This window comes from Lagopus leucura, unplaced genomic scaffold, assembly GCF_019238085.1.
Source record: "Lagopus leucura isolate 7727_CA_CO unplaced genomic scaffold, USGS_WTPT01 Super-Scaffold_100022, whole genome shotgun sequence".
NCBI classification, from domain to species: domain Eukaryota; kingdom Metazoa; phylum Chordata; class Aves; order Galliformes; family Phasianidae; genus Lagopus; species Lagopus leucura.
Genome location: NW_024962275.1, coordinates 5283481 through 5297014, shown reverse-complemented (window position 1 = coordinate 5297014; position 13534 = coordinate 5283481). Strand labels below are relative to the sequence as shown.

General features: G+C 48.8%; 1 protein-coding gene across 9 annotated transcripts in view; it reads right to left on the bottom strand.

Moving 5' to 3' along the window:
* DNM1 (dynamin 1) overlaps nucleotides 1-10839 on the bottom strand; it is a 59808-nt gene extending 48969 nt beyond the window's left edge. For 5 of the 9 annotated variants that reach the window (XM_042878780.1, XM_042878775.1, XM_042878776.1 and 2 more), the window contains exon 1: nucleotides 10576-10835. In XM_042878780.1, coding sequence (XP_042734714.1) covers nucleotides 10576-10736 — 161 coding nt within the window. In that variant the 5' untranslated portion in view covers nucleotides 10737-10835. Of the gene's footprint in view, nucleotides 1-10575 lie in introns of all 9 variants that reach the window. The other 4 variants (XM_042878782.1, XM_042878778.1, XM_042878783.1 and 1 more) reach the window with 3 other exon arrangements.
* Between the last annotated feature and the right edge of the window lie 2695 nt (nucleotides 10840-13534).

Genomic DNA, 13534 nt, shown 5'->3' with positions numbered 1-13534 from the left:
CAGAGGCTCTGCATTTTACTGAGGAGGATTATTTAGAGAGTGGTACAGCCTATGGTGCAGCGACTGGTCTCAAAAAGTCACTGCCCATTATAGCAAATGCCGCAGTGACTGTCAGCTGCAGCAGACTGAAGGGAAGAGTCCTAAGAGGCTGCAGAATCACAGCGCTGCTGCTGTGCTGCTTCCCCTGGGATCTTCTGGGTAATAGAAAATGAAGTCCTGGATCTTGCATGCCTTGGGATATTCAAGGTGAAGAACAACAAGCACTGATTCTACGTGACAATATCAGCAACTCAAGGGAAAAAGCAGCCCAGCACATCCGGAGTGGATGTGGCAGCAAGAATTATGCATTCGTGGAAATCACAGCTTTGATTTCAAGGATGAGAATCCCAGCAGGAAGAAAACAAAGCTCATTTCACTGTAGGGTTCTGCATCTTCAGTTCATTTAAGAGCAAGAAGCCAACCCAGCCAGCCCTGCAACAGCATCTAGGGGAACAACACCTACTGCACTGCCTGGGTGCAGGACTCCATGGACAAAGGAAATCCAGCAGACATGTTGTGCTCTCCATCCCAGCAGCTGCAGAACACGCTTTGTATGCCTTGATGATTTTTCTCCATCATCATATGGAAGCGAGTTCATCTTTTACTCCCACTGAAGCACACAAATACTAGAACAAAGTCACAGACAATACATTCTGCTATACATACAGCTTCACCTGCGGGGCATTATCTCCATAACAGCCCTGCAAGTTTCAGACAGCAGCCTTCAAGAGGACAGTTCTAGTCATTAATACCCTAAAGAAAAATAAATAAATAAACAAATCAGCTCAGTCCCAGTTGTAGAAAAGAAATCCAGTTTTTACAGCCACAAAAGGTAAACCCATGACCCAGCATCTTTGCTTGTTTCCTCAAGCTGCGCTGATCTGTCATCATTCTGCAGTAGCATTGCTCTGCTTCGGCACAAACAAATCTACTGACAAATCCTGGCTTTGCCATCACAGACAGTGGCAGCCCTTTAAAAGATGGCCTGCACAGCACCTGCAACTTGAACAGAGAAGGAAACAAAGGACAAGCTATACAATGAAACTCTGGGACAGGAATGATGAACTGATGGGAAAGCACAGACACTGCAACACACTAGGATTAACACATGCTAAAAACTGATGAGCAACACATCAACCTTTCTATTTCTCCACCACCAGTGTCTTAATCTGTCCTAGCTCTCCAGAGTCCTGCAGCAAAGGCTCTCCTGTGCTGGGGATCACCAGCAGTTCATGCAGAAATAACTAATATTGATGCTATGCCCCACATGGAGACTCCTGATATAAAGAAGCTTATCCTCTTTTTGCCTTTCTGTCCTTCACAGAAGGAAACTGGTGCAGTGACAGATCCAAAAACACCACCGGTTCATACTAAGTGTCATCTTAGATTTCTTGTCAAAACTCTTTCACCTCTGGCGTCCTGGTATTTGCTGCAAGGAGAACAAATATAGCTCAAGGCACGTTCCGTCACTGCAGCATGACACTCTTCCACTCCCAGACAGTCTCCTCAGAGCCTGAATGCCACAAAAGGCAGAAAGAACTGAAAAGTTTCATTGGAAGAGGCAGAAACACTTTGAGCCCACTATTAAGAACCCACAGAAGCTCTATGAGGAAGGGGGTGGCATTTCAAGCCCTGCTGTACCATCACTGTCCACATATAGGTGGTGGATGTGTACCATTGGATGCACGTAGCCTGAGAATTTACCTTGCTGGGAGCAGGGAGGCAGGCTGGTTCCCTGCTGGTGGGTCAGGCAGGGAGGGCAGTTCTGCATGGTAACTGCATCATTTGGCCCTAGCACATCCTGACCAAGGTGCACAGCCACCCTGCAGAGGGAATTTAAGATGCCAATGCATCTCTGCTGTGTGGAGAAGTATGCAGGAACAGTGCCAAGCTCCTTGCTATGCACTGCACCCTCTGCAGTTTCAGATATAATTAGGATCACCCTGGCTGGAAACATGGTGCAGAGATGCTACTTCTTAAGCCCTTGAAGAAAAATAAGTAGACTGATTGTTACCACTGCCAGTGCAGAAGCATTAATTTCTACTTTAAAAACCACTGAAGACATCTCCATTTCCAAGCTACACCAAAAACAAAAGTGGGATCAAATAGAGTAACTCCTAGGAACCCATATGCCAAACCAAAGCAGCAGAGCCCAGAGATTGGAAATGCACTGCCTGCCTCCTGATTGCTGTGCTGATGCAGAAGATGCACCCTGAGCTTCAGCACTGGAGCTGCAGCATCAGCTTTGCAGTGTGACATCCCCAAAGGATGTTCTGCAACTTTTTTGTATGCTGGTCCCCTCCCTGCCTCGAGCTGTACCACTGCTGCAGCAGACCTCACAAGGCCATCACCATGCTCAGGCAATTCCCAGCTATTCATAGAGGAGCTTCTATTAAAAGTAAAAGCACAATCAGCTTAAGAAATATCCAGAGATTACTCTAGAGATCACAGCAGCCAGAAAGAGAGAAAAATCTAACGTGCTCCATTCCCACTCAGAGCAGTGTATGCTCAGAGTAAACCACAGGCAAGTCAGTGGAGCCAAATATCACCATTAAAAGTAGGAGTTAGAGCTTTGCTTTCTGCTAGCTTACTTCTGAGCTAACAGGCCATCAGGTACACTCCTTCACTGATGGAGATCCATTGCTGTGCTGGTGAGCAGGCAGCAAATGGACAGTTATTATAAGCCTCTGCTCATGGAGCTCTGTAATTACTTCGATGACAAAGAGCTCCAGAGCTGCAGTGGGCTGCTGATTTTTGTCAGAGCCCTGAGCCAGATCTTACCAAATATACTCTGCCTTTACACATGTGAGAGTGACAGGAATGCAAAGAGGAGCAAAACAAAGACTTGTTCAAAGGTTCTGCCTTTAGGTATCTCTTCTTTCTGCTAAGAAATTCAGTACAGCCTCCCCCAGCCCTGCATCTCCAGTCTCAAAAAAAGTTGTTTTTCTTAATGATCTCCAGGGTAAGTTGACTCTGCTGTAAAAATGCTTGCAGATGTTGAGCATCAGCTGCACAGCATCTCTGTAAAATTCTGCCTAGCAATGCTTTCAGAGCCTAAATGCGACTGAAAAACGATTCTGAAACATAGCTGCAGTTTACACACTTTTTTATATAGGATTACATCAACACTGCCTGGTTCTTCAGCTAAAATCCACAGCAGCATCAGTTTAATACCTGCTCAGTCCTTTCCCAGGCATCCCAGGTACTGTGCTGGCCACTCTCATACCAAGGCAGTTTCACAAACAAAACGACAGTCCCAGCACAGCCAGGCAGGATCTCCACAACCCTCCTGCTTGCTCTGGCAGTATTAACTCTTCACCCTTCAGCACAGCTGCAACAACACAACCTGAAGCCATAAGAAACAGGAAACGGAGTGTTAAAGGGGACTGCTGAGGCCATAAATTATTAAAATAGTATTTTCACCCCCTGAGACTTGAATTCAATTCCTGTTTCAGTCGAGTGAGGAACTGGTTTTATTCCAAGCTTCACTCTGCATAATTTTTTATGGCTGCAGTACAAGTATTTTAACAGAGCTTATAGCTCTGTTACAGGGACATAAGCCCTGATTCTCAGAAAGGGAAGGCCCACATCTGACAATGCAGGCCTTACAGAAGCTTTGGAATTCTTTAGCTCTATCTCCTCAAGTTCTTCAGGAAACAACGTCCTTTTCTTTAAAGGATACCCACAAGCATCCCTGAAATGGATGTTTTCAATACAAAATTTGCACTGCTCTTCAGTCAGCTTAATTGCTGTGCCCAGGGCTCTAAGAAAAGCCACACGAGTCATAAGACTTGCAGAAAAGTGGCAGAAGTTGGCAAGTTTGCTTCCAGTCAGCAAAACAGCTTGAGAAGCTTGCACAATGCCTGCATCCAACGTGTGTTATGCTGAACCGCAGGAAGCTGCTGAGCAGGGTCCAAAACACCATCTCACCTCTGTTTGGTCCCAGCTGGATCTGCCAGAGCTCCGTGAATATCCAACACTCAGATCAGAGATTTCAGGCTCAGGGATCATTCATTTTGTGCTGAGCCATGGAGGCAAGGAAAGCAGCTACCTGTAGCAGCCAGCACCAGCCCAGGAGCCAGGACAAGCCTGAAGGTCACACAGGAAGCACCTGTCAGCAACTTAACTGCCCTGATCTGTGACATTGTCTCATCTATACAGGGGCATCATTTATCCTTCTAAAGCATGTATTATGCTTATTATTGGGTAACTTGGAGTTTGTTCAGGTGAGACCTCATCGCTCCCTGCAGTCACAGAAAGGAGGTTGTGGTGAGGTGGGGGTCACTGCCCCTCATCCCATTGCTATAGGATAATATAAAGAGAAATAGAATTTTGGAGCCTTTCAGAATGAGTCTGACCCGCTTCAGACCTGACCAGACCATCCAAGTGTTGAAGGTCACCAGGCCCAAAGCTCTGGGCTCATCCCCCTGGGCCACAATGGGCTCTGCAGAGCTTCAGAGAGGCTTTGATGCAGGGCAGCTGACAGGACGGCTGGCAGAGGCAGTGAGACCCACACTGCAATGTGCGTGGAAATGCAGCTCAACAAGCCCGCAGCTCTCCAACCAAAGCACCCCAGAGTCTACACTCAGCAGTGCTGCCAGCCGGTCTAGTGCAGCGTGTCACTGCTTTTAAGCAATCCCAACTCATCACACCCAGCAAGAAGCCACCAGCTTCTGCAGAGCAGCCCTCAGCCTCCAAAGATGCTCAGTACCAAACAGCACATGAGGCTGCACCAACTGCAAAGGCCCCGCACACCACTGCTGTGGGAAGGCACGGCTCATCATGCACTGCTGCATCATCGTCACAGAGTTTCCATTTACTGCTAAGAAAAACTGCTTGCTTCTTGTTGTTAACCTTCTCTGGTGTCATTTTTAGTGTCCATTAATGATAAGTGCACATGATGTGACCAAGACCAACAGCCTCTAAGGAAGGTACCCACCATCAGCACCCAGACCCCAGCACTGCTGCACAGCTCCGACCCCAGGCCAGCCGGGCCCATCTGTCATCAGATCTGAAATCAGAAATAATTCAGCTCAAGAGTAATGAGAAATTGTCCCACCAGCGGGCTGTTTCCTTGCTATGCATGATTTTCTTCTTCTTGGCAGATTTCATTTTAGCCTTCCTCCCAGCCAGCAGTACTCTGACTCATATGGTTACGGATCTGCAAGTCCAAGGAGGAAAGCATTACACCCAAAATTGTTTTTCTTTTTTCTCAGTGACATATTAATAGGGTTTGCTGTGCATATTGCCAGTAGGCTTCTTGTCACAGATGCCACCTCAAAAACAACTTTACATTAAGCAATACAAGCTGAGCTCCACATGCTTCGAGGTGACTGCCCAGCATCCCTTGTCACTGTTTTGTTTTTGCCACTCAAGTACACGGTCTGAAACAAAAACTGGAGGATTGGTTCACATGGGTGGAGTCCTCATGGGTTTGCTCCTAATAAATCTGCTGCCCAGTGCATCATAACAAGTTTCACCCCTCAAGCCAGAACACAGCAAGAGCTACATTTCCTTGATTAAATTCTGCTTTGTCATCTACTTCTTCGGCTTCCCTACAAAAAGAGTTCATCTTAAAGATGTTAAGAAGTCTTCACTCCAGCATTTTTCCTCACTCTCGGATAGGCAGGCTGCAACTTGAAGCACAAAGCAGCAATGTTGAGCAATTCACACGGCCAGGAAGGGGACCAGCTTCCTGCCTTAGAATAACATTTTCAGAAGGTGCCTCAGATACAGCACTGCAGACAGACTCCCACACCTTCTATTTAAGTACAGTGGAGTCCTGTCTTCTCAGAGGCACTGGGGAAGGTGGGTTCAAGGCCTTCACTTGGCATCCCCAGCGAGGTATTGATCTGTGGCTACGAGGAACAATCAGCAGCCTTTAAAAACAAAATTTGTCTTCAGCACGCTTTTGTTTGTTTACAACTGAAAAGCTGTAATAATGTGAGCACATGGAGCTTTGAAAAACAATTTCTGCACAATCCTAAAAGCATTTATTCAACAATTTATGCACAGGGGAATGCTTTTAGGAGTTTCCCCCCACTGGTTTTGCAGACCCTTATCAGCTCTATGCCCCAGCATACTGTTTATAGAGCAAGCACAAAAGACACCATTTACCCATCTCAAATCACCACAAGGACTAATGCTCAAAAAGCTCCAAAACTCCCAACAGGAGGGTAACTGTGATAACAAGGGAAAGCCCACTCCACAGAAGCTGTTCTCCCAACCTGCCAGCTCCTAGGTGACAAATTCCTGCCACTTTCACACACCAGTAGGTCCCAGCAAGCCCCACCTGGCATGACATGAGCATCACCTTCCAAATTAGGTACGGCTGGTTTCCTCTTTGCTGTGTGAACAGTCTGAAACATGCTATAAGCTTCTCTTTTCCTAGAAAATCAAAGGCAGCATATCAGTGCTTTTAAGCAATCCCAACTCCTCGCACCCAACAAGAAGCCGCCAGCTTCTGCAGAGCAGCCCTCAGCCTCCAAAGACGCTCAGGACCAAACAGCACATGAGGCTGTTATCAGAAGTACGAGGTCACCTCTGAAGAGGTAAGATGAACAGTGATCCAGCTGCTGCAGGACGCAGAAAAGATATCAGACCTGTATTCACTTGAACCAACCTCTGCACAACTACCAGAAGCAGTCAGAGGACAAACATAGGCACTGTTGCACCTACAAGCTATAACATTCAGGCATTCTTTTTTCTTCTGACAGCAACCCATGTTATGTTCTGTTTTAACTTAATTACTCCTCCTAATGATTCTCCTCCTCCAAGTGTTTGCTAGGAGCTATATAGATTTCTCTGAAGCTAGAATAATTTATCTTGTGGTCTGTTGTAACACATTATCCACTCTCTCACAGCACTCCATGCTTTTTTCTTCCTTCTAATTAATGCTGGATGAAAAGAGGTACTTTCTTCACTAAGGACTGAAGGGTGCTGCCATTTGAAGGTCCATTATTCAACCATGGTATTTCCCTGAACAGCAGAGTCCTACTCCTGGCTCTTGCACCATGCTCTGCAGCTCTGAATAAGTCATTTTCCAAGAAATGCCTATGGTTTTAACTTGCAAATAGGCAACAGCATTTGTCCAGCTCACAGATCATACAATAATTGCATGTGTCTTGCAATTAGTCTCTCTGCCAGCACTCTGGCCATGCTGCTTTTCTCCTGGTCTTTTATCCATGCTGGTGAATACTACAGAACACCTTTCCACTGCTGAAGTCTGTGCTACAGGAGAAACAGGGCTAGCTCAACACAACTGAGTTTTAGGTCCTGACCTGCCTCCAGTTTCCTTCCAGGCAATTTACAACCAACAGTTAATTCAGCAGAGCCTGGTGGCAAGGTATTTGGTTAGGGATATATAAGACTGCAAGAGAGAAGGATGGTTCTGAGGCGAATGCTCAGGTCCGGGACCAAATAAATGCCAATTCAGTTCCCACAGCGTTGGCACTGCTTGGCTCCCTCCATCAGAAACATGATGTTTCACCTCCGTTCAAGTCCTTCCACCCACTGTTCCCAGCTCACAGTCACTGCCTTCTCCACAGCCCCCTTAGGCCATCTGTTCTGCAGAAGTCAGAGGTGCCCTGTTCTCCCCACAAGGAGCAATGCGGCAGGGAGGCACCAACACCATAAGCATGGACTCCGTGACCCTCTGAGGTCTCTTCCAATGAGAATTATCCTCTGAGCCCATAACCACAGCAGCAGCAAATGCCTAGAGATGACCAGATTAACCTTCCTACCAGTTTTGAAGCCCAGGATAAACCAGTCTGCAAACAGACGTGTCACCTGGCTGGCTTTTGCACAGCTTCTCTTGCCTCTTCAGTGATTTTAACACCATCAGCTGCTACAGCAGCCACCATGCTGAGTCCCCGGCAGCAAAAGCACACATAGCTGCCTTGTCGACATCTGGTATTATAAATACAGGCTCTGCACTGTTGGATAATCCGTTAACAGCAGAATAAGTGACACTGAAGGAGTAATTAGCAGCAACTAAGAAGCCTTTGCGTGCAGGAAGAAAAAAAGATATTTGTTTGGGAAGATACACAAGTAAACACCAATTGCAGTCAGCATCACTCCTCTGTGCTTTGAGGCTTTTCATATCTGTGGGATTCAGAGGCAGCCCTGGGCTGAAGTTCTGCACAGCCAGAGCCTGCGGCTGGCAGTGGGACCAGCAGGCTGTCCTACTGCACAAACACAACCTGATAATTTGGAATGAGTTTCACAGGTATGGATGGGAAAGCCAGCCCTGCAGGAACCTGCAGTCTCTCTGCTGAAACATCTCTACCAAGCACATCATGCAGCCTCACTGCATGCAGATCTCCATGCACTCTGAGCAACTCATCAGCACCAGCACCCTTATTCCATGTGCAGTGAGCAGCTGCTGCACCACCATCCCAGAGGCAGGCTGGAGATGTGACATATGCCACAGCCACACTAACAATGACATCTGTACAGCAGGCCATGGTTTCTCCTCACACCCCCATCACAATCACAATGAGGAGCCATGTTTATTCCACTCTTTCATAGCTTCTTATTGTGGTTTCCAACCCCTACACAAAACAACAACATGATGCATTACAGCAGGGTCCCACTGCTATTTCAGCAGGTTTGGGTTTTGCAGCTTATACACATACATTGCAAGATGTCTCATGTTGCCAGTCTCCAATCCAGCCAGCACTCAATGGTATCAAACGGAAAAGGGACTCCTCCTTTTGACACGTTCTCCATTTCCAGCCCAATTATTTCCTTTATATACTTCTCTACAGACAGCTTCACACAGCGCCTGCTCTGGGGATCCATCACTACTGCATTTCCTAAAAGCCACCACAGCTCGCTGCTGGAGGGACAGATGGGACACTGAGGTCACAGGTTCTCCCAGGAATCAGCCACAAAATGGAAAATAATTTCATTCATTTGAGCTCCAGCAGGCAGACACTCCCCAGTTCCCATTGGTCCCAATGGAGATGACCAAGACCCCATTATGTTTTCTCAATCTAAAGAAAGGGGCAGCCCAACCACTATCCCTCAGCAAACCCTCCTGCGGTCCAGCAGCAATCCATTACACATTACAGCACTGCCTGCACAGATCCTCTAAAAAGGATTTACGAGGTCAGGCTGCCAGTACTTAGAAAGCATGAAAACAGCAGAGCCAACAGGTGAACCCACTCTGCTTATCACATTTGGGGGACCCCTGCTCCCCTTCAGTAAGCTGTGGGGCTGCAAGGCTTCCCCTTTGTGGGTAGGAATCTTTATTTTCTCGCAGGTCAGAGGACAAAAAGGTGGATGCTGGCTGGTGACCCGAGGCTCAGTGAAATGCGTTCATGCAATGCCCTTCCCCTGCATGTCTCCCAGCATCTCTGGGAATACTGCGTAGACTGGTGGAAGCCTGCCAGAAAGGATCCCAAACGCTGGATGTGTTTCTGTATTTTAAAGAAATCTTGCTCCAGCTGTGCTTTCTCTGAGCCAGATACAATCCTGTGCCTTCTGCCCAGGGGATGCAGCACTGCTCGAGGCAATGGAAGAGAATTTGGGGTGCTCGCAGGTAAACAACCAACTCATACACACTATGCAGACCCTTCCAGAGCCTCACAAGCCATTCTGTATTGTATGTTTAAGCAGAAAGAGTGGGGGTGGGAGTACAGCCTCCTATAGACAGTGTCATAAATACAGTTTTCTGATAAAGAAAAGCCCACGCAAGCATCTGAGCAGGTACCACAGTAGCTGCTGCTTTCAGACAAGGCAACAGCAAGCTGCCTACAGCATCACAAAATATCTTGATAGCTGAACCTGCGTAGGGCTGAATGCAATTAATTAAGGAGGTCAGCACAGCTGAGAACAACCCCTCCCCAGGTGTTGTGTGTCTGTGCTGGAGCGGATCACCGCGCTGCCATTGACTCAAGTTGCAGATGATGAATGCGAAGGTCACATGAAGGGAAGGCAGCGGTGCATCGCCTGCCACAAAATGGTAGCAGCGGGGATGCGGGCGCAGGGGAGGGCAGCCCCATCCTTCCCGCAGCTCCAGACGCGGCACCCATCGCCACGAAGGGGTTGGAATACGGAGCACACGGACCCTCAGCCTCATGCACACCCGAAGAGACACCCGACCGGGGAAGGGGGGGACGTTCGGAGCCGCTATGCCCCGTTACGTAACGGGGGCTCCCACCAGCCCCGAGCTGCGGCAATGCTGGGGGCTCCGCCGCGGTTCCCTCCCCCTCCTCGCACCGCAGCGCCCCGCACTGCGCGCACCCCGCGGCTCTGCCTCTGCACCGCGCCGTGCGTGCGCTGCACCACCCGCGCGCCCAACGGCAACGCCGCGTGCAGCCGGCAGCTCCGCGCCCGTGCACCGCTCAACGCACGTCCCGCATCGCTCGCGCACCCGGCGGCTCCTCCCGCGCCCCGCGCCGCCCGCACCACACATCCCGCGGCTCTGCCGCACGCGCCGCGCTCTCCGCGCCCCGCACCGCCCGCGTCCCCCGCGGCTCCGCTCGCGCCCCGCACCGCCCGGGACGCCCCGCAGCCCTCCCCGCCCCGTACCTCCCGACGAAATTCTCCAGCACCGAGCTCTTGCCGGCGCTCTGCCCCCCGACCACGGCGATCTGCGGCAGGTCGAGGTTAGCGTTCTGCCCGATGGCGGCGAAGGCGTCCTGCAGCCGGTTGACCAGCGGGATCAGATCCTCCATCCCGCGGTTCCCCATGGCGGCGGCGCGGCTCCTCGCTCCCGCTGACCTCCCGCTGCGGCTCTAACAGCGGCGGGTACCGACCCCTTCCCGCCCGGCTGCTGAGCACCGGCCCGCACCGCTCAGCCCCGCTCGACGCCGCCCGCTGCCGCCCGGGCTCAGCTCTCCTCCGCTCGAGCCGCCGCCGCAGGGGGGCGCCTTAAGGCTGCGGGTGCCGCGCTGCACGCTGGGAGTTGTAGTCCGCGCCGGGGCGCCGCCTGAGGGGAGCCGTGCGGGGCGGCTCCGGGTCGGGGCTGCGTGCTGCTGCGACCTGCGAGGCTCCGTCAGCTGCCTGCTGCGGACCCGTCGGGCTTCCGTCCCTCCCGCAGCACGGTTTGTGGATGTCCCGTCAGGATGTGGGTAAGGTGTCCGTGTGGTTCAGTGCTACGGCTGTAGGTTTTACACCCGTGGCAAGGTGGCACGGTGGGACCTGCGGCGCTGCTGGGTGCGCGGACACCACAAGTGGCTCGGGTGGGACCTACAGCAGTGCTGCGTTTGTGCTGCTTCATCCTCGCTGAAAGAAGGATGAAAAACACATCGATTTCTGCTTACTGCTGCAAAAGAGGAGCTGCTGCTGCTGTTGCTATGCTTGTTGTACAGAAATGCAAATGAGGGATGTCATTTTATCACAGACAAATGACTTTTAATGGACAAAGCTGCCTTCAGCCTTTCCAAAGGGATACTTTTTTATAACAACAAAATAACACGAGGCCACGTTTGATTTGAAAGTGCAGCAGTAAAAGCAGGTGCTGAGAAATGGGCGGCTGCAGTGACTCAGGAGAGCAGGGGATGCTGCGTGTCCCAGAGCTCAGCCCTGCTCCTGCTCACAGCCCTGGGGGGGGGCGATGGGGGGAAGGGGCACCAAAACCACAACAGATTCCGAGCTGTGTGTTTTGTGTTAATGTTTTATTATTATTATTATTTATTTCAATGCTTCTAGGCAAAGTTTCACAGATGTCTATCAAGTGGAACCTGCAGAAATACTGACCTGAGTGTTCAGAGAAACCAACAGATGTGTGGATGGATCCGTTTGCTTCACTGCGGTGGGAAAGATGCTCAGGAAAAATGCTTGGGAGCATCAGCAGCATGCAAGTCAGACAGCTGAAGGAGGAAAAGAGAGCATCTATGCTCCATCTGCATAGGTAACATTATAATAGGGCACACGTGGGTGGTTTTGGGGGCTGTTGATGCTATTTTTTCTTCTAGCATATATCAAGAAACAAGCTGTAGAAACTCAATAGATGCTGTAGACAAATGTCTTTGAGCATCTTCTAAACCATTCTGAAGACTGCTTTTCCAGCAAAAGTTGATAGCTGCCCTTTCTTAGATGTCGCCACAAAGACCAAAGAGCATCAGACATTTGGAGAGCAGTGTCACCTTCCTCTATGAGTCAGAGCTGGTGTTTAGGGTACTTCACACCACAGGGATCTTTGAAGCATTACATGAAGAACCACAAGAAGAAAAAATTGCTTTTTTCCTAGAAGTTGGCATAACCTGAAGTTTAAGCACATGGCTCTAAGTTTACTGCAGAAAAACCTTGGAAAGATGTGGTCCTATCATCGAGGGGTCATTTGTCTAGCTTATTGGGGTCTCCAAGGACAAAAGTACACTGGAATGATGGAAGGGAGCTGACGGTGTTCTTCAAGTAAACAAGAAAGGTGGGAGGGAAGAAACGTGGTAAAAAATTGCAGTGATATTCCTGAATTTTGCACAGGTCTCTCAGCAGATCAGCATCAGTGGAACTCTAACAGAGGTTAAAAAAGCAAAAGTTACTGCTTCCTCAGCTTTGCAGTTGCACACTGAGAGAAATGACAATACAGTATGTGCCTGCAGTGTTACTCCTATGAGAACTCATTAATATCATGGAGTCTGTTTAAGCATTTCAGCAGCAGTTGCAGTCATACAGCTCAACCAGACCCAAACAGCACTGAAGAAAGTGAGGCTTGATTTTCAACAAGCTCTAGATAACCTACACCTCCCATTGATGGCAATGAGAACTGCAGGCACGTAGAATCCCAATCCTAAACCTTCCATTTTCTCTCCTGCAAGAACCTTAGCTGTAAGGATGTGAGGAGCACACAGACCTTTTGATTCTGTTATACCTCCTGCCTGTGACTTACACAGCAGCACGTGCAAGCTTTAGGAGAAAAACAGCTATGTGATCATCTGTTAGGGGGAATACTGAAGAGCAGCAGTGTTTGTGAAATAAGACAGAATGTTTGCCCTTGGAAAAATAACGTTTAGTCTTCTGAGAAAGAGGTGAAAACATGGAATGCAATTAGCTTGTGCTTCTCCTAGTCGTCTGCAAACTGTCTCTTAGAAGTGCAGATGCTGCAGTTTCCATTCTTTCCAGGTAGAGTTATGAATGTTTGGGAAATGTTTATAAATAAAGGAAAGAATGTAAGTTCTGCAAAGGACTGGGGATGGGATTATTGCCCTGTGCGTCAGTGCAGAGTATATTATATAGCCAATTTGTTTCTATTGCTATAGGCATTTTTATATCTTCATATACATTTTTAAAGAATTTTATTGGTACTTAAATTCTACTGTAGTAGTGATGATACTGTGGTGGCATTGTTGATCTCTTGTATCTGTCTCTCAAATAAAAGGTTTCTCTAGTGTTCTTATTGGTTGGAAAAGCTATCTGAAAGAAAAACAGCTCAGAGGGCCGTGATCAGTGTTTTTCCTTGCAGGCCATAATAGTGATCATTTTTCTTCTGTTCTGAAACAGGAAATTTGCTGAACTGGTTTGCAAATCCCTCAAAAAGAGTACAGGA